Consider the following 22,009-nt stretch of genomic DNA (forward strand, 5'->3'; position numbering starts at 1 on the left):
TAAGCTTGACAAAAAGAGATTCCCTTGTGATAAATCTATTATGGCGATGCCATTAGCCAAAAGACAGTGAAAAAGTAAACACATTTCACCTAAAATATTACATTTTGGAATAAAGTCATTATTAAATAAATAATTAAATAAATTAAATTAAAAGTCATTCTTTTTTTGTGGGTGAAACTTGTGTTATGAATGTGCACAGTGTAAAAAGTGTACAGTGTGCATGAAAAAGTACAAAAAAGCCAGGAATGTGCAGACAGTAAATAATGTGCAGAAAAAGCATACAAAAAAGTCAAAGTTAGAAAGTAACTGTAAAATCTAGGTAGAAAGGCTTATAATTAGTTACTGGAGAATGGTGCTCAGACTAGAGACTAACAAGGTGTGCAAGAAATGTCTCCTTGTATATTCAAAATACTGGGTCTAAGAGAGAGCAAACTGAAGACATCCTTGTATAAATTGCTTGCTTTTGTTCTTTTCATCAAGGAAAAGCCAAAGGGCCATGAAATACTTGTGTAAGTACAAGACTAGGAAATAAAACACTGTATTCTGTGTAGTCGCTTTAATGAATAGTATAGAATTTTGTTTTCTCAAACGCTTGGTAAGGAAAACAATTCACCGTGTGGATGCACAATTGTAATGTGACCTGATGATATGGTTATAGTTTACATAAATCTGATTGTAGTGGTGGATACACATTGACCTCACCATTAGCTTTGTGGACAAGAATTGAAAAAGTTGTTAAGAAACAAATTTTGTTTATAGAATGGATTATTTCTTTAAAGATAGATCCAGTTTGCAATTGCATATGTATACAAGCTCTTAAGAAAGTGCCTGTATTGTAAAAGTTTTTTGTGGCTGATGCAAACCAAGGATTTTGGAAAATAAGACTGAATGAGAAACGTTCCATACTTTTTTTTGCATTTAACTCACCTGAGATTCCCACTTGGCATTTCTTAGCATCTGAAATGTTTCAGAGAGCAGTTACATAGATTATTGAGGTACTTCATAGTCCTGCTGATATAACTGATGGCATAGTCATTTCAGATGTGATGAGAAATCAGGATGACAGTTTGAATGATTGAATTACTGAAGGGACTGGTGTCATGCTGAATGAAAATTTAAGAGCTCAGTTACAAAACTAAGCTATATAGCTAATGTTGTAATGTCTGAAGGCTTGCCATCATGCAACAGAACTCCTCTTCCTGAGGCAAACGAACGCTCATGAGATTTCTGTAAGTAATTCAGTATATTTCTAAAATTCATTATGAGCAGCAGTTCAGGAAGGCACACTGGCTGGTGTGCTTAAAAAGGAGGAATGGGGTGGAAACATGGCTAAGCTGCTGCAGAGGTGGGGTGATACACCACACATCTTCATTGCATGCCTACCCCCAAGGTATACCATTAAGTCCACAATGGTGGGGGTAGTTGGTATGTCAGAAGTATACCCTGGATAGATACACAGATGTTCCAAGCACCCAGATGCCTAGTTCCATAACTGGCCCCAGCAACACTGGATTGCACGTCTTTCCAGACTGCCAGGAAAGGTAGACTGTGACAAAAAAAGCACTACTAGCCATGACTGAACTTTTTCAAAAAGAATATTGGTTGAAATACACTCTATACCACTGCATAATATAGCTCAGAAACCTTTGTAGAAGGCACTGCCAAGAGCATAGACACTGTTTACTGAAACAATATGTGATTTAGCTGAAAATGTAGATGCATGTAGGATATATACTGAGTCGTTTATATTTACCAGAAAAATAAGAGTATATGCTTGGAAATGAACTGGAAATAAATTGGATAACTTGACAGTTGCCTGTAGCCAAAACATGTTTAAAGAGGTTCAAGTACTGAGAGTGGCAATGAGATTGGAATGTCTTAGGATATTACAATGAAAAGCTTGCTAGAACAGAAATATGCACTGAGGAAAGAAGTATAGCCATACTTTTTGTTCAAAGATGAAATGGTCTGTGTACAAGATTTGATGTTAAAGCTGACAAATAATACTTCTTGATTAGAGAAGGAAAATGTTAGTAAGAAATATAAGTCCCACTCATAGTATGCGAAGTATAAAAAAAAGAACTTGCAAAGCATTAGACTCTCCTGAAATATCAAGGAAAATTGTATATCAAACTAATAATCAAAGAAATAATTAATTCCTTAATTAATTCTAGGAAAACCTTTGAGGATATTGGAAACATACTTGTTTCAGTTCATTTACAATATTTTCTGAGGTTATGAAGTTCACAGGATGTGTGTGTTCTCTGTTACATTTTTTTTCATGTCCGATACTCACATTGGTTTGTTGAATGTTTTGTGGTGGCAGTATCAGCTTATATTGTTGGCAAAACATCCTCCTTCATTCTCTGATTATGCACTTTATCCTAACCAGGGATGTAGGATGACACTGATCAGGTTAAATCAGGCAGTCAGAAAATGAATGAATGATTATGAGGTGAGTACTAGAAATTAGTTGACCAGAGCAACCTATATTAGCACTTACCAAATGCTCACGATCTACAAGTACAGTTTTTCTATTTAGGTCATTTTACAAAAAATTGTCATGGCACCAGATATGTTTTTAGGCATAGGTAAACATATACAATGCCTACCTTACCATAGGAAACAGAAGCACATCTCTCACTTGTACCTCATTATGAGAAATGTTCTTCATTTTGAGCCTTAGAAATGTATTTTCCATGATAGGCTGTTGCCCACTGAAAATGTCTTTGATATATTCACTGTTTTGAATTTCTTTTTAACAACAATCCATGGCAAGTAATATCGAATCATGGTTAATTTATGAAAATAATGTCTTATAAGTACACATTAACACATTTTAAGCATGTGACTTCTTTCCAGATAAGTTGATAGCAAGTATTCCACAGTTTTCCCATTTGTTCTACATTTTATAGATGAAAGATTCAGTGCTATGTACTAAACCCAACCTATTCATTTATGAATTAATTCCTATTGTGATCATAGTTGGGTTATGGAGTGGGTATGAATGACAATAACAAATAAGAACACATTACTGTGAGCATTATTTTTGTGACTGGGAGGAAGAGAGAGAAGTTATTTGTGAAGGCAATAAAATTACTATTGATATGGCTGATGTGGGTGGGGGGAAGTCCATTTATGTATGAAAACAATAAGATGGAAAACATTACTCTGGCCTACAATGTCAAGCTGATATTAATGATACTGAGAAGGAATCTATCTTTTGTGAGGAGGTAGGTGGTATATGAAAACACAAGGTATTACAAGTCTTGTTAAATGATCATTGAACTATGACATCTTGGGGAGAAGAAAACAGTGTTTATTGTCTGTGAGCTGAGCAGCAAGTGGAAATACAGTACTGTGGCCATTACTTTCTTTCACTGTCTTTATAATCAGACAAGAGAAACATATGCAGAAAGTTGCTATCCTTTTTTGAGGGAGGGAAGCAGATAGGTTTTGTGAAGGAGCAACTGACTATCAAGGTGGCTTCTCAGGGACAGAGAGAGAGTGTGTGTGTGTTTATGTTTGGGGTTCATTGCTACTCTGTTCCTGTCTAATTTATGAACTCCAGCTATGTTCTTAATGGGATCTAGGAGCCAAACCAGATCCTTGACTTGGCTAAGGCTGCCTCATCTGTCATTCAAAATTCCCAGGCTTGCCTAGTTCCATGGGAACACAAAAATGCTCCCTTGCAAGATGTTGCTCTGTCACCAGCTCATCTATTGATGGGTTTCACATTAAAGCATAGAGTACTTACCTATTCTTCCTAACTTTAGCCTGAAAACATCAGCTCATGTAAAATGAAAGTGATATGAAACCAAATTTAGCAAAACATTTCTTTGATTATAGAGCAAAATTGTTTTATTTAAGAGTATGATAAGGTGAAAAAACAAGTTCCATATTAAAGCAGCCAGAGCGGATGGTGTCTTAGCAATATGAACATTCCAGATTTTTATGCTGAGGATGGAAAGTCGCTGAAGAAATCAGAAATATCAGTTCATCACAAATATATCCTACATTGACTGGGTCAAATGCAAAGACTTTGAGATGGTGTCAACAAAAAGTCAAGTGCCAGAGAAAAATCCAAAGAAGTGTCACAATAGACATTTTCAGAAGCAGCAATTAGTGATCAAAGAAGAATTCCTCCAAGTCCAGAACATTATGATTGAGTGTCTTTCCGAGGGAGATATATCTTTAGCCTTTCCTATACACCATCATTAGAAGTACATGCACCAGACTCATCCAAATATTTCAAGGGCAGGAATTGTAAGGAAGGTCAGTAAGATATTTATCAAATATGACTGAAAAGTACTTATCTCAGTTGCATTTAGTGAACATGCTGCTAATGAAACATTAATATATATATATATATATATATATATATATATATATATATATATATACGTTTGTATTTGAAATGAAAAATAAGTATTTTGAAATGTCATTTCACTTGAAAGAACTTCAGAGTATGGTAATGCATTTTCGTATTGATGCAGTACCCCAAAATGAAATTAGTAAAGCAAAGAAATATTTTGTTACCCAGTGTATACACTTATTTATTTAAATCTACCTCAGTATAAATTAGGAAGCTTTATCTTTTGAAATAGGAATGATGTAATAAATGCAGCATTATGGGATATGACACCTCTAGCCTCTGTCTGAATTTAGAATGTACATCACTTCACTTGGTCTGACATCATGTATCAAATGAGCACATTGATACACATGCTGACAAAGCCGGCTGCATACAGGTTTGTCTTATCTCTTTCTTTATGCCATCTTGAAAACAACTCTACAGCCAGTTTCTAGAGATAAATAAAATATGTACAGCACCAGTTCTAGAGAAAACACACAATTTATGGTACCACATGTTCCTAAAGCAGCTCAGAATCAGATTTTTTTCACAAAATCTCATAGCACATCTCAATGATTAAGCAAAGTGTGCCACTAGCATTTTAAACAGATTTATGTTATGAACAATCAGCATTTATGCCATCTTGAAAAATCAGCTGTTAAAATCATTATGTAGAGATAAGTTTTAAACAAAGCCAGTTCTGAACAAACCACATAATTTATTATACTGCATGTTATTGAATTGAAGTAGCTAACAATCGCAGCATACATCTTTTTCTCTAACTTCAAAGCACATCTCAAAAATTGTACAAATGTAGCTTTAACATTTTTGAAATGGAACATTCACAGTGTTCTTTAAAGAATTTTTCTTCCTCAAGATGCCAACTTTTAAAAATAATACTCCTACGTTCATAGATCTTGTGATACTTTTAATAAATAATACTTATAAAAGACAAGGATATCTGTCCAAAATTCATAAGACACAAAGAAACAAAGAACTATACCAGTAACAGTTATTGGAATTATTATAATCATGTTAATTAAAAGGATCCTGATACAAATGAAAAATAAATTATCCTTTTATCACCAAGTCAGTTCAGTGGAAACTATATGCATGGAAATTCCTACATAGATCCTTTCTAACCCCTCATAAATTAGAACTAATATATAAGAAACATGTTGATTGTTGGAGATGTAAAATGCATACAAAAGCAGATTGGGAACACATGTTTTTTGATTGCCATTCACTGACTAAATAGTTTGAAATTAATTATTTCTTTCAAACAATTTTTAATGATACTTTTCAGTTAACCAACTCATTAGTTTTGTTTAATGTACCCATACTACAATGTGTCCCAAAAGTAAAATATCCTTTACTGTGAACATTGCTTGCCATTGCATGTAAAGCCATAACAACTTACTGTTAGAATAAAGCACCACCAACTTTTCAAGATTTCAAGAAAATTACAGTCTTCGTATCTCGAATGGAAGTAGCAACCATAAAGAAAAGAACTAATAAAACATCATACATCACTTATTGGCAGAAGGTTGATGAAATACTGGATAAAACAAATTGGTATGATTAGTCAGCACAGCATCTTAATACAAATTGCATATTATATATGGAAACGTGATGTTATAGATTGTATACTTAAGCAATTGTACATAGTTTCTTTTGTAAATAGTTGACTAGTTGATTGTTATATTAGTTTATGTTTCACTATTTATGGTTCAATCTATTTGAAGATATGGAAACATTTTTAATAAAAATTTCTTTGAGTAAAAAAAAAGATACTTATAGATTTCATTGCTTTTTTCTTGTTTGCTTTACTATTATTTATTTTTTTAAGAGTTCTCCTTTGCAGTATGCCTGCTTATTATGTGAGTGATTGTCAGGTTGCTTAAATTGTGAGGTTAGCAGTACGGGAATATGGTGTGTATTGATTTTCTATGGACACTGGAAGTTGTTTTAGAGTTATCTGAACTTATTTATGTATGTTAGAAATGAAACTTTCAAGATTTTCTGTAAATATAAGTGTTACAGATATGTAATGTTCCAACATTGTCACTGTTAACTACAATGGTAGGGAACCTTCACAAGCTGTAGGTACTTATGCCCAGTATTAGCCATGATGGGAGTAATGGCTGCAGTTGTCTATAAGTGTATGTGTGTGAATTATTATGGTTAAGCGACAGAACAATGCTGCTTCAACATTCACATGGTAACATTGCTATCTACAGTGTATGCTTCTATACTTCTTCTGAAACTTTTGAGTGTGCACTAGACATTATGGCAGTCTATCATTTGACAAAATATAAGTGATTAAATGTAGTCTTTACAGTCCCCCATCACAAAATGAACAAGACTGACAATGCTGTTGCATTAATCAGCTATACTTTGTGTCAGCCATTTTAATACTCTTTGCCAGGTGTTTCTTGTTTCTCTTTTCCCCACAATTGTAAGAGAAATGAGTTATTGTAAGAGGAATGTAGGGAAGTGGTGCACTAACTTGGAGGGTTGTAGAAGGGGCTTGCCTTCCCTGAAAAAAATGATTTTGTTCTTCCTGTCACTTGCAGTTTTAGTGGGTGTGTTTGCTGAGTTTGATTTGTGTTGTCAGTGAGTTATGTGCTGGCTTCTTGTGATGGATCTCACGTTCCATTTAAAAATATTCATTTGCTTCTATTTTACCATAGATCAACCATTTAATCAAGGAAACACACTTGACTGCCTTTTGAACAGCTGTACTTTAGAATTAACATTTTATTGGTATTCTGCAGCAAATGTGCCATTGATCGTAGAATGGATCTGTCATGGATCTTGATGTAGTTAGCAGTATTTTGTTACTGAAATTAATTTAATTTCAAGAACATCACTCACTAACATTCTGTTAGTATTGTTTCACTGTAGATGTTCCTTGCATTTACTGAAACACATGAAACAAATTTGGACAGTAATACTTCAGAAATCAATCTACTTGAGATGGTTCATCCTAAATAAAATCTGAAGAAATGCTGGAACTGCATGAAAAAATGTCTAAAAAAAGCTTAAGCATTTCATTAAAAACTGAACTCTGTCCATAAAATAAAAAAGATGACCTGAAAACGCTTACAGTATAGTAATTTTTTTTCTTCTTTGTGGACAGAGTTCACTTTTAGTGAAGATTTTATACTTGAGAGAGTTGTCTTTTTGATTTTTTGGACATTTTTTTACTCAGGTTTTACCAAAGAAGTATTAGATGATCAAAAGGACAGCACAACACTTTCATAATAATTAGTGCTGGATGGTTGTGTTGCATTCATGATAGACAATTATAAGGAAAGCACAAAACTTTCATAATAATACTGAGAGGTTGTGCTCCATTCATGATCATGATGTATGTCAGTGTCTCATTATTTATGATTCCCTCAAGACCTCACAAAAATGTATTAAAGTACCATGGAGTCACCAGTTCTTTAGAATAAAGAAGATACAGAAGGTTATGTTCCATTTCAGAAGCATTCTATACATACCATTTCATTACTTGTGTTTTGTCCCATTTGCAGTACAGAACTCTAAACTTGGGAGATTGCTTGGTAGCTTTTTATATCCAAAATTAATGTGTTTCAAATTCTATGGTCCTTTTCTGGAAAACTGCATAATAATCTATTATTCCTTATTTGTCATGTTGTATTGTCAAGGAAATTTACAGACTAGTCATTTGAATAGTAATGCTTGTGAAGTAGTTTATTTAGAGGATTACTTTCCCTTACCTGAGCACAATATATATGAATTTTACTTTGCTCAAATTTCATCACAGATGTACCTTGCAGTCAGGAAACACATGAAACTGTCTCAGGATAGTAGTGTTACAGTACTTATGTTGCGTCACAATTGTATTATCCATTCAGGAATCACACCCAACTTCAATGGGGTCAGTATTACCTTAAAAATAATGCTAACTAGACTTTATGCCGCATTGCATATGTCATAGCAGACTTGAAATTCACATTCATGGAGAGATATGAAGATGGTAAGTATTTCACTATTAACGAGGTTTGGGAGCAAACCAGTTTGTCCAGGGACATCTTTAGTTAGAGGGATTTAAATGGAGGTGGAGGACTGTTGGTGAAGGAGGTTAAGAAATAAAGGAAGGTTTGAATAGACTCTGGGAAGGGAAAGGTTAATTTATTAGGGGGAAGCTAGAGTAAGTGAGCTAGATGATCTTGCTACTTTCATTTTGGATTATTTTGGATGGTATGGTTATTGAGGTGGGTGTTGGGCGGAGAAGAGGGGCAGACTTGTCTCACTTCTGTTCCCCCTCTTGGTGTTGGGTATTGATGCAAGGAGTTTTGGGGATGAAAGCAAGCAGTAGCATGCTGCTTTAATTAATAAGAATAAGTGAGCGGTGGTATGGATGCTGCTTATTTGGGCAGAGGAGTGGGGGTATGCTGCCCTGATGTATGGTTATGAGGATTTTACATGTTGTGGTTACAAGGATATTCATGTTATGATTATCATTTGAAATGATGCAATAAAGTTATGTTGGAAATTAATAAAGGTCATCAAATGTCATTTGTTGTGAAGTGTTTTATTGAAGGGGGGACCAGGACAAATATGTTTTGGAAGTGGAGTTGCTGGAAAATGTTCTGATATTGCTGTTTGCAAAAGATAACAGAACTGTATTTTAAGAATATATTGTTTATTTTATTTTACACTATTTTTTAACTAGTTAAATGAATAACAAAGAGCTAATTGTTTTACTGGTGTGAGCATACTCTATAAGGCAGTGGACTACAATTTTAATTGTGTGTTAACTCCCTAATTTAGGTATACCAGAATCATAACAAAAAGGCTGCTTACTAGTATCTAATATACAGGCTTAATGCGGCAAAGGTCCAGTTTTTAACATAACACTTTCTGGTACTACTGATTATAGCAGGAAATGAGACAGTACTGGATAAGAGTGTTACTTGGGAGTATCTTTTAATCTCTTTACTCCACTTTCCTATCATTATCCAGTTCTACTTTTATAGGGGTTTGTTAAAAGAAGTCTCTTAGTATTAGCAAGAGAAGTGTGTTCACTGATGCAGATAAAAAAGGTTTCAACTCATACTACTAAGTAGAATTTTGATTCCTTGCTGCTAAGAAATAAACATGCAATTGGATGTGTGGTATTTATAGGCACTGGCCAGATACAATATACTTGTGTCCTGCTGTAATGATTGGGAGGAACACAAAACATATCCTTTGGACTGTAGAGGGCTAAGCATAGGAAAAGGAGTAAATTTGTGCAGTGTATCGGGGCAGATGGCTGGAAAAAGGATGAGAGAGTGCTGGCTGAATCTATGAAATGGAAAAGGGGCCTGTAACAAACAGTACACAAATTAACACATTGAAATAAGCTGCCTACCCATTTGCAAAGCTGATGGTAATCTTCATCATGGTAGTCAAAATATGATTCAAATCCCAAGGCAGAACTCATGCTTTTTTACATTACTGGTTTTGACAAAATGTGAGTTGCCAAGTATTTTTCATTGATTTCCAAGTTTTGTTGAATATTACTTATTGATAAAAGTGAGATTGTCTAACACTGCAGGCAAGGAAGTTTCTCTTTAACTGCCAATGTTGTGCAGTTTCAGAGTTAGTATGCTTAAAAGTACAGGGGTGTGGGAATAACAGTGTCTTACAACTTTTTTGTTCTGGTCAGCAATGTGTGATATTGACTTGTTTTGCTCAAAGGATGAGTTCTGACAATAGAAATCTGAACATTTAGCCAAACACCCAGCATCCACTTAAAATGACCAAATATGGAAGCATGTTGCTTAATATCATGTATTATTAACAGCACTGCACTGCAGCAACATTCAGAAGCAGCGTTATTCTTGATGATCCTATATGGGGCATCACAGACATTTAATACTAGAATTTCTCAGGAGAGAGATTTCTTAGATTGCTACTCTCAAATGGTGATAGAGGAGTTCAAATGTTCAAACTGGTTTACCATCTAGGAAGAAATGGCATCCCAACAATGCAGTTCACATTAGCATAGCCACAAAGCAGGGAATACCAGCTGCAGTGTTGGACTTCTAGTGCAAAGACTGGCAAAATGGGAAGGCACTGAAGGAATGAATTAGAAAAGAGGTTAGAATGAAGGAGTGGAAGAATTTTGGCTAATTGTCAGAAATACATCCTTGGAAACAGAAAACCTTTGTATGAAGGAAATTAATTTACATAGTGTGAACTGTACAATAATTCTTGAATGAGTAGTCAATATATTTTAAAATATGTCATTCAGGAAATACAAGGAAATGCAGGAGCAGTAGGACAAAGAACAATATCCGGTATCACATAAAAGAAACAGGAAGACAATCAGGAAAACAGAGGCTTAAATGAAGAAATTAAAACAAACTGAAAAGGTGTAAAAACCTTTATAGATACATTAGAAAGAAAAGAGACAGTAATGAAGCCAGAAAAAATATATAACATCATGTTTTTTTTACTACCCCATTGCAAACATGCAAAGAATTAGACTTTAATTTTACACTTCACTTAGGGGAAAAAGTCCATTTATGGAATTACCTTTGCTTTTTGCTATCAACTTTTTTTTTATCCCTTTGATGTTCCTGATATTTCAGGAAACAGTGTCACAATACTTACAACAGTCAGCTGAAAGGAGATCTTTAGTGAATGGGAGGAAAAAAGCATAATTTTCATAATTGCATCAGTTGTGTAGTGTCAATTTCAGCCATTTGATTTTTTGCATGCTGTGATTCTAGAACAAAGAGTTGCAGTACTTACAGCGATCAGCTGGTAGGAGTTGTTCATCATGGCTATCAGCATGTTGAGCAGCACCACCAGGGAGATGACATTGTACGTTCCAAACATGGTAGCACCAACAAACTCTGTGAATTCATGTCGTGCTTTTACATTTGTGACATACAGGTTCAGCAGGCCAAACACTGACCAAAACAAGGACTGGAGAGTTTCAAATAGCCTACATAAGCAAAATAAAGCATTACATTATTTTAATAAACAAACACTGGCAACTGCAGAACAGAAAACATCAACTGAACCATTCAGGTTATCTCTTTGGTATCTAAATATAAGGAAGGAGGCTGCAATCATAGATACCATCATAGTTAAGGTTTTTAAACACATTACTTGATTTATCTGCATACACTTTGAAAAGTAGACTTTTCTCTCCATCTAGAAGGATTTTGCAGATTTAGTCATTTTTATTTGACTTAGGAAGGAAAATTTGGCACAGAATTTTCATGTTTACAAGTCAGACAACTTCAGGATGTTTTAATATCCACTATGAAATGCCATGCTGACCTAAACTTCATCACTGTTGAAGAAAGAAGCCCCTGACCTCCCTAGAAGTCAAACACCATGTAATTGTTTGCTGCATATGGACTTACAGATACATTTTTACTGCCTAGGACACATCAGGTCTTGACCTAACTGGTTTGAAGTATTTCAGCCATGTCTCCCAGTAGCTGCGATAGTAGAAGACAGCAATCACTCACACAGGATGAGTGATACTACAGACATTCACATTAGCAGTCCAAGTGTAGAACGTTTCATGTATGTTATTCAGTTTTCTATGTCCTGTTTCTATATGCAAAACTGCAGACTTGCTTTCATCTCACCATGCAAACATGCTTAATCCTTCTAGTAAAAGTGCAGAAATGCTCTCTGATTTGACCTAAGGTTTTTAAATAAGTAGATTTCAGAACCAGGCTCCCACTATCCTTGCCTGAGAAAGTTGCTGCCACTACTGACAGCATTAACTTTACAATCACTTGGCCAGAGGCCTCCTTCCAGACATCAAACTTTTTTTTTTTCTGATTCCAGCTCATCAAAACATGCACGCTTCAGTCATACAGAATCATTAGGTATGTGTACTATGGTGGATACTATATGCCTACACTGTGATCTTCTGTGCATTCATGGGTTTTCATAAAAAGTGCCTGAGCATATAGATATGTTTTCCATGAAGCACAGTGGGAGAGCTGTTGCTAACCTTATCTAGCCTCCACCAACAGATGGTTAGACAATGGGTAAGGGTTTATGATATCCTTGCAACATTGTTTTAGGCAGTAAGAAAGAGCACACAGAGAATCTTACAGAGTTTATTAAAAACAGTGGAAACTCATCTTCAAGCAGAATGAAGAACAAATAGTGTTTTTATTGTGTTTACTACATAGAATTCTGTTGGCTTCCTTGTAAATCTTTTGCTTTTAGTATACAGATTGCAGCCTGTGAAACACTGAAATTTTAGTTACTTAATTTGCAGTGAGCTTTGTAGCAGGATTTATGTTGTTAACTAAGTGTTATGAGCTTATAATTGTCATTCATGCTTATGATACAAGCTAAATAATCAAAGCTAAACATCTGCTATATTAAATATGATCTGGGTGAGTTCTAAATGTATGATGAATTATGACCAGTCTACAAATGTGCTTGAACTACCAGAATGTGAAGAGCCACTTTAATGGAGGACAAGTAGCTATACATATACCTAGTTTTATCCACTCATTAGCTCATATAAATAATCTTACCAGTTATTACCCCAGTCTGGATAATGCCTGGCAGAACAATGTTATTTAACCCAAAATTTGCAGGTGCGTGCGTGTATATATACACACACACACACACACACACGTATTCAGTGAGTTACAAATTCTTACCATACAGTCTTGTCAAAGCATTGCAAGTTTAGCATAACTGCATTAAACTAGCTTTCCATGTTATTTCTACACTGCTTATTTCTTTGCACATTCAGTTTGAATGCCTTGCACTTGCTTTCCAAACAACAAATTTTGATATGACGCAGAGGCACTTCCATTCTCATATAGATGTGCATACCAACAGACACAAATGAATATAGATACTTTGTGAGTATAACATGCAAAGGAATACAAACACCATTATATCTTAACCTTACATTTGCTTGACTTAAAAGCATTATTTTCTCCTTTCTGTTCAGTAATTATTTAAAGAACATTCATAAATGGTTCATAAATATAAGTGCTAGTCAGAAACTTAACTATGTCTCACCAGTCACAAATGCATTTAAGTTGCTGCATTTATTCATGTACGTTCCTTTATTTGCCTGTATCATTTGATGTTAAAGAAAAAAAAAATTTCTTTTCCAAGCAAAAAGCTGAATATTGGATGAGTGACTGGTGTATTAGCTGTATTATTTTCCCTACGAGTAGGAGTTATATAAACATGGTCTGCATATGTTATGGGAAGAGATCAGTTATTTGTCTGGGCAGCACCAGACATTTTTCTGTTAGCCACATTAGGTGACCTTCCATAATGCACCTTCCATGCAGTGTGATGTTCCCCCTCCAACAACACATACACCTTGGTGCAACAATTGGGACTATAATGGGCTATATAGCCTCACATCATACTGTTTAACAGCCTGAAAATGCCATCAGTCCTGCACATAGCACACTATCATTTACTATGTACTTTTATGTGAGATTCACATCTATGCTTAATATATCATTACCACGATAAAGGTTTATGAATAGTGCTAAGGATAAGGCCACATACAGAATAAATCGTACAGTAGTCTTTTGTATGACTGACTGTTTAAGAATCCAGAAGCTCATCAGTTTGGTTACTGTATTCAGTAGGTCAGAAAGTGGATATAGAAAAACAAATATTGCCACCATTTTAAACATTTCAACGTGGTATCAAGTCCACCCAAAAATGTAGGCTTTTTTTTCTCTAGGTTTAATGCAGTAGCGAATATTCAATAAAGTGGTATATGCAAACTGATATTTTATGTCAGGTATACTGTCATACTTATTTCTGAAAACCATTTATTACAGAATCCCTGCTGCCATTCTTTTATAACAAACATGTTAAAGTAGTACTAGCCGCTACGCATCTAATAATGCATTTTTGCATCCTTATTTTGTAGTACATGTAACAAAGCCCTTGCTCAGCTCACTGCAAGTTGAGGAAAATAAATGTTGCTTGTTATTTGATTACCTGTATGCATAGTGCAGACAGGATCTTGTTGCTGCTCTACTTAAAAAGCTTTGTGTAAGTATACAATTTCTGGACTTTCATAGGATGTAGCGGCATTGCTCAAGGTTCTATCTGCAAGGGCTCGCACTTCCTGTTATACCTCACAGTCTGGAAGCTGCTTACGTATGCAAAACTGAGCTTCTGTTTTCAAGGGTCACACCATTTCTGCTATATTTAACAGTCAGGTCAACAACTTCAAGCCTGATGTAAACCAGCATGACCAAATCCTGGCCATTTGCAAATGCCCATATCTTGCCAACTTTCTTACTTAGCTCTTCTTTTCACTTTTTGGAAACCATTCTGCTTTTTCTGTCAGTGATTGGAGTTCTGACTTGTATACTGCCAGTGATGCTTTTCCATTCTCATTTTGTATTACCATGTAGTATTAGGGATAATTATCTTAATGTCATGAGAAATTGAGGGCCTTAAAACAATATACAACAAAAAGAAAGGCAATAAAGCACAAACTGATAATTGTGAGAACAGAAAACAAGTAGATGTAGGACTCCAAGTATAAACTAGTACTGCTATTGCCTTCTAGAGGGAAGGAAATGTTCCATTGAAACAAACACTTCCTTACATGCCAAGTCCACACTGCAATTAAAATGACAATCAATAATATAATTAAGATATACTAATGCATTTATTCACTCCCTATTATAGCTAAAGAATTGCATGTAAAAATGTTAAATATGTTCAAGCAGTTTTTAGTAGCAAAAGATATTCTACGAAACTCAAGCCGTTTTAATAGCAAAAATAAATCTTACAAGAAACTTATATTAAATATTTCTATTCTAAATCTGAATATAACCACGCAGACAAGTAAGCCAAAAACCTAAGAAGTACTCTAGGTTCTAAATAAATTAAGGATTATGTTTCATCTCTTCTCCTGGAAAAACTGGAGACATAAAAACAGCTGATCTAAAGATTTTATGATGGTCATTAGTATGCATATCTAAGGAGGCCAAGGAAGTAGCAGTCCTAATAGCCTTGAAGTGATCTTGTATTTTGACTGCCCTCCTGGTTTAATAATGTACACTCTGTTGGTACCAGTCCAGTGTATGCCATAAACAATTTTAAAAGTATATGTAGATTACCCACCAAAAAATGTTTGCCAAGTGGTATATGATTTTTTTAATGTAGAAATTTAAACAGTAGTATACTTCCTTAGATGTAAGACATTTTCAGTTCATTTTCCTAAATGATGCAGTTGTATGTAGTAGACTAGACTGTGGAACTACTTTCCCACTCATAGGTCCACATGAAAAGCTGTGCTACTCTTGATTGAATGTAACTCTATCTGTGTGCTTTAAATAGCTTGGTTAAAGAGAGAAAATCTGATTTTTTTTTAAACATTAACCTCTTAGGAGTACTGAACTAGGACTAATGCTCATTCCTCACTTTTTGGACTGTTTTTGTTTTTATTTGGTAACTTCTGACTTGCACATCAAGTTGATTTAGAACTTGTGTACTTTACCTTAATTTTGGGTTATGGACTTAATAAATTCTGTTCAACTCTGAAGCAGCAAAGCATTGTTACAGTGGCGGTACATAAGATAAAATGCAACATATCTCAGAGACAGTAAGCTCAAACTTTGATAAGCTGCCATCTGCAGCTACTTAAGTGGTAGGAAGGATACACTATTCTCTAGAAAGTGGCAATACTAAGACAGTTTTTATGCAGTTAGAGTTATTCTACTGTCAAATATCTGTTTGTTTTAATCTGTGCGCAAATAGGGACTTGGCTTCTTAGACTGGTATTCTCTGTGCTTTTAACTTATTTTTTATTAGGAGATTCTACTAACAGAAGCATGTTTTATTAATTCACTTATACACACTTGTGGTTGGCATCTTATGTATTAGTTTACAATTGTAACTACACAGTATTGGTGTGACTTGGAATCTGCTGTTTCTAAAGAAAAACTTTTTGGCTGTACACTACTATACTTTAATATATTGTTTGGCTGACTGGAAGAGAGTGCAATAATTGAGACATCAGTACCAGAAATAGTCTGACTGGTGGCAGTATATACCAAGAATGTAAGGAAGAGATGCTGATATGAAAATGGTAACAGAGCCTCTTCTATATAATTACATGTGAGTGAGAGAGAGATTTAAAAATAGTTATGTTTCAGTTACAGTTAATAAGATAGCACTACAGTGCACTAAATTCAGAGTGAGGTAGAAAAGCTGGGGCAGCCCGTGATTATAACTCAGTTCTGTAGCTGCACAGTGTAAAGCTTATTTGGATGTGTTATGTGCTGGCCATAAATGGAGGCATTGGTGTGCATTTGTTGTATGCCTTAAGGTGAAATTCATTATAATTGTTTATTATACACATTACATTGCTGCAAGCTGAATGGGTAGTTCCTGCCTAGGATTCTAATTAAAATTGGTTATAACTAATTGGAATGTCTGAGTAACATGAATGAATGAACAAACAAATAATGCAGGACCAGCACAGCTTTATAAAAGGTCATATTACAAAAACTACTGTATGACATATGACATTTCAGAACTGTTGACTTAATAAAAATGGTTGACTCTAGTCAGCCTCATCTTACTGTAGATGCTGTCTGATTCTGGTCTGGTACAAGGTCTCCACAACTGGTTCTGAAGCTGTCTTACTGAGTCAACTCCAAAAGGAAAGGTAAATACCTCCCTAACTAGTCCCTGCTCACTTACATGTTGTTATTTGCAGGAGTATGTGTCAGGCATATATCTCTCAACGTCTTGATGCAAGAAATCTAGACAAAGGCCCAAAAATAGGGAAACATTTTAAATGTTGCTCTTATAAACTTAAAAAGCTGTTAGAATAACAGGATTTGTGTCAGCATGCATGTTTTGATTGATATGAAGTCTGAAACTCAAATGCATACCATTATTTAGTGACTTCGGTCCTCAATGATTTGCCAAAAAAAAAACAAAAACAAATTTTATGTGGAACAGACCAAACATATGAGGCAAAAATCTGGGCATTTTGTGAAAATCTGGACAGTTGAGAGGTATGGTCAGAAATGATGTTTTTCTAGATCTTATACTGACTCCTTTCTGTCTTGGCTTATCTGTAGATTAGTACTTACGCAGATTATATTTTGTTGCTTGGGACATTGTCAGCCAATGCTGAAATAAGGAGTAAATAATAAAATGACGTGCTTTGCGACTAGTTTATTACATGTCACATTCATCTGAATGTATTAAAAACATAACCTATGATCTCTGTCATACCAGGTAGCCTGAGTTGAGTTCACAGAATTATGAAGTTTAAGACAAGTGCAGATCCTGATGGCATCCATCTTCTAAACTGCTTGTAGCGTCCACTACATGAAGATATGGATAGATCCACATCTTACATCTATCCACCAGCTACAACTGAGAAAGGAGATCAGTAGTCAACTCATTTTCTGTCATAGGTCCTCTAGATCCAGAAACAATAATATTTGGTAAGGAAGTATTACTAGTATAACTGGATGAGGATCAAACTCTATACCTTTCAGTTAGTGATTTTGACAGAGTGCAATGATTTTTTCCCTCAGTTTTAGCATTGCTGCTACATTTTTTCTTCTGAAAAATAAATTATTTCCATTTTGAATCCCTGTTATAGGTTTAAAAATCAGTTCTATAATCTGTAGTGCTGACAGGTTGAAAGGTATGCCTTGCCATCATCAGTTAGTTTTAAGAATGGTGCTGCCCTTCTGAAAATTATGAATAAAATATGCAACTTTGTATGCTTTCATCCCATATAAAGTATCCTTGTCTGATTCTCTTAATGGCAGTGTACCTCTCTGTCTCTAAGTTTATGAACAACTCAATCACAGCTCTACTTTTTAAGCTCTTGCGTAATAACTGTTTACCCTCCCTAACTGCCAGACTTACCTCATGGCTAAAGACACTGCAGATTGCAATTCATTGCAGAAAAATAGTCAACTTGTACAATCTTAGGCCAGCATTAAACAAGATGATTGTTTTTCCTCTGGTCTTGAAGCTGCTATCTGATATCTTTCTCTGTGATATGATGATGCTGACAAAGTTTGCACACAAGTGGGGAAACTTGCTAGTGCTATCAGGAAAATGATTACTTGTGAAAAGATAAAAATTCACTTAATAGGTAACAAACTGTCACAAACACAGACCATACATACCTCTTCCTGCTTATTTCTTGTAATCTGTGATTGTGTATCATGTTGTGCTGAAATGTTACCAGCCTTTAAAAGACAACAGGATTCTATTACTAAATGTAAAACTTCTTTGTCTTTTTTCTCCCCATTTACAGTTCCTGTGAATAAACAACAATGCCACATTTAAAATATTTTAAGTCAACTGTTTCCTCCACTAGAACAGCATCTTACTGTACTGTGGTGGTTTCACTTTCAAAAAACTTGTATCCCACCTTGGAAAAGCTTGCTGCAGTCTACAGTTCATTGATGTCATCAAGGCCAATGAATACAGGTAGTTTTCTGGCCAATTCCCTGCCCAAACTGACATCACCACAACTGTCCTAAAAACCCACCCATGCTGTGATGTCACAGCTCCCTGGTCCTTCCTCTACCCATACAGAAAGTAAAGGCTAGAACAAAGAAACAGTACATGTCAAGTCTCCTGCTGTGAGCTGTCAATCACAGCAGGTAACAGCTCAAACTACCCTTATCACTTTGACAGCTAGGGAAGGTTAGGTATGAAGGGGGGTGGGAAATGAATCAAAGGAGTACAATTCAGGCTTTACAAAAGACTTCAGTTTAGCCATTCTAAAAAGAAGCAGCAGTAAAAAAAAACACTTCAATGGGTGAGAGGTTGGCATAATGGTTAAGGTGTTTTCCTTACAGACACAAGGTATAGGATTTGATTCTCACAGGAGGTAATTGGCTAGGCTTAAAATGGCCAACAAGGGCAGTTAGTCTAGTACTAATCTATGAACCTAAAAGTCTGTTCTGTGGTATTTGCACTGTTTGTGTTTTAAGTAGTCATTGAATGGCATAAAATATTACTTAAAACTGACTGAAAGACAGCAGTGCATGCATGTAAAATCAATGCATTGACAGGAGCTTTAGGAAGAAAGAGGCCTGAGTAATGTAAATTTTTACAGACAAGCACGGCATTGTGGGATACCTAGAGGTATAAGGATCACTTCAAGATACTAGACTCCATCAGGACAGACTCAGAAATTATGTATAAAAATATTTAAAACCTGTAAATAGCCCCAGAGTGGTGTTAAAATGTAGGACATTCCAAACCATGATGAAATAAACATGTTTTTTGAGTCTGTGGGTGTGGTTCTCCTTTATAGACTACTATAGCCTTTTAGGTGCTGTCTAGAGTGGCCTGTACATGCTTTGAGCAACTCAGTCTTACTAGACAGGTTAAAGTCTACAGGACCATGTCACTCTCCTTTCAAATACATGTTCTCTTTGTTTAAGTATATCCTGTCTCAGCTGACTAACTGATAGTTGTTATATCTTGCTATTTTGCAAATGAATACTCTTTATTTGTGACAGGTTCTTTAATGTTTGTATGTTAATGTTTGTATGCAGACTTCATATCTTGAATTACTAAACAGCTATGCAGAATTACTTCAAGGATCCCTTTACTAGATATTTCACAGGTAAGGGTATGACAACCAAGCCTTCAAAGCATAATGTGTGTGTACTACTGAACATGTTATGCTATGCATTGTGCACATTTTGCTAATACTGGTAATGTACTCATACATGGATATACAATCAGTTTATCCTGATAAATTGTTTTTAAAATACTGTATTAACTTTTATCTACTTATACCTTTACTATTTGACTGTTACTGTTGTACAGATGTAGTATAAAACTACTACTGTTTTATAAAAATATCACTGAATTCTACAGATTATTACTATGTGTGGTTCAGACCATGACTGAAATTTTGAAACAGCCCATGATCCTGATATTAAAACATAATCTAATGTTTGCTTCATTTCTAATATATTAAAACTGCTGTGCACATAGCCATCTGTAAATTTGTGTGTGAACTCTTTTATGGACCCAAAGTTATGATGCCTGTTCTTCAGCATCCTGCAGCTTATAATTGAGTTTCACTGCATATGCTTTATGTAATTTTCTGAAGCATCTCACAATTATCTTAGCGTGCTTAAAAGTTGCCCACTGCTATATATTTTGCTTCTTTTTCAGTTATTTTGGCCCAAGTTGTGGGTAATGGATCATAATAAATAAATTAGCCCACCTTTTGATTAAAAATATACACCAGTAAGATAAGACATGGAACTGCATCAGACATATACAGAGATCTCTGCATCTACAAACCTCTCTGCTAGCATTCTTTTTTGAAAGGAACAATGCATTTAAGTACAACAAGAGTTTGGTGTGCTGTGAAAACAGGTTGCATGAAAAGTGGATTTATTGATGTTGGACTGCACTCCGACTTGTCTGATAAGAAAAAAAAAATATTTTCTGAATGGCATTTATTTGTCATAGGCTCATAATCAGCAGCTAGGCATACAGTCCAGTTTTGGGTATTGTTTCAGATATGCAGTTAGAACCAGGGTGGCTCCTTTGCACCTTGGATGTTACTGCTTTATACACCAGCATCCCACATTGGGTGGGTTTTTAGGTGTTACAATACTGGCTAGAGAAGTGTTAACTATATCAGCCAGGTTTCAACAGATTTCTAGTATGCTTAGCAGAACATGTTCTCACCAAGAATGTACTATACCTCCAATGTGAATGTTTTTGGCAGGTGTAGGGCACGGCAATGGGTGCCTATTTTACACCCATTTATGCTGATTTATTTATGGCATATCTAGAAGAGGAACTCATTTATGACCCCAATCATAAGATATACCTCGAAGAGACTGACATCTGGAGATGGTATCTGGATGATTGTTGGATGATGTGGAAGGCAGATGAGACAAATCTACAGGAATTTGTGGAATGTTTAAATGAGAATAAATGGGGTATCGCCTTCAATTGCTAATTACCATTTACAACAGATCACTTTCCTTGATGTTTTGGTTACTAGGAAAGTGGACAATACCTTGGACACCCAGATCTACTGCAGATTTCCCCAAAATAATTCACTTCTTCATGCCACCAGCTTCCACCCTCAACACATCATCCGGAGCATACCAAAATCACAATTTCTCCTGATTAGATGGGTGTGCTCTGACACACATACTTATGAACATTATAGAGACAATCTTGTTCACAGATTCCAGGGCAGGGGTTATGAACAGGGAAACATCATCATGGCTTGTTACCCAGGATAGGAAGGAGCTATTAAGTTATAGGGAACCCCAACTTGGGGATGCATCCAAACTGAGGTTTGTTACTACCTATGGCAGGAACACTAGGTCATTCATGGATATTGTCAATAGACGTTGGAACATCTTATTGGCAGATGACAGAGTGTCTGAGATTTTTGGGGAGAAGCATTCATTCTCTTTTTGTAGGGGCCAAACACTGGGTTCACTTTTCAGTTATTACAAATGCCATCAGGATCCCATTTGTTAGACCCAACAATGTACCTTAACCGGAGATGTATTATGCAGATGTACCCCTTGTGGACATTGTACACATTGCCCAAGGATAGCTAAAACCAAACAGTTTACAAGCAGGAACACTGCTGTGTTTTTTTAT

General features: G+C 35.4%; 1 protein-coding gene across 1 annotated transcript in view; it reads right to left on the reverse strand.

Annotated features, from left to right (window-relative positions):
* The window catches only part of TRPC5 (transient receptor potential cation channel subfamily C member 5), a 2,601,559-nt gene that overhangs the window by 310,334 nt on the left and 2,269,216 nt on the right, over positions 1-22,009 (reverse strand). The window contains exon 7 of the mRNA XM_044057112.1: positions 11,132-11,327. Coding sequence (XP_043913047.1) covers positions 11,132-11,327 — 196 coding nt within the window. The remainder of the gene's footprint in view (positions 1-11,131; positions 11,328-22,009) is intronic.

Source organism: Protopterus annectens, chromosome 15.part0 (genome assembly GCF_019279795.1).
Source record: "Protopterus annectens isolate FY-2018-M chromosome 15.part0, PAN1.0, whole genome shotgun sequence".
In the NCBI taxonomy this organism is placed as follows: Eukaryota; Metazoa; Chordata; order Ceratodontiformes; family Protopteridae; genus Protopterus; species Protopterus annectens.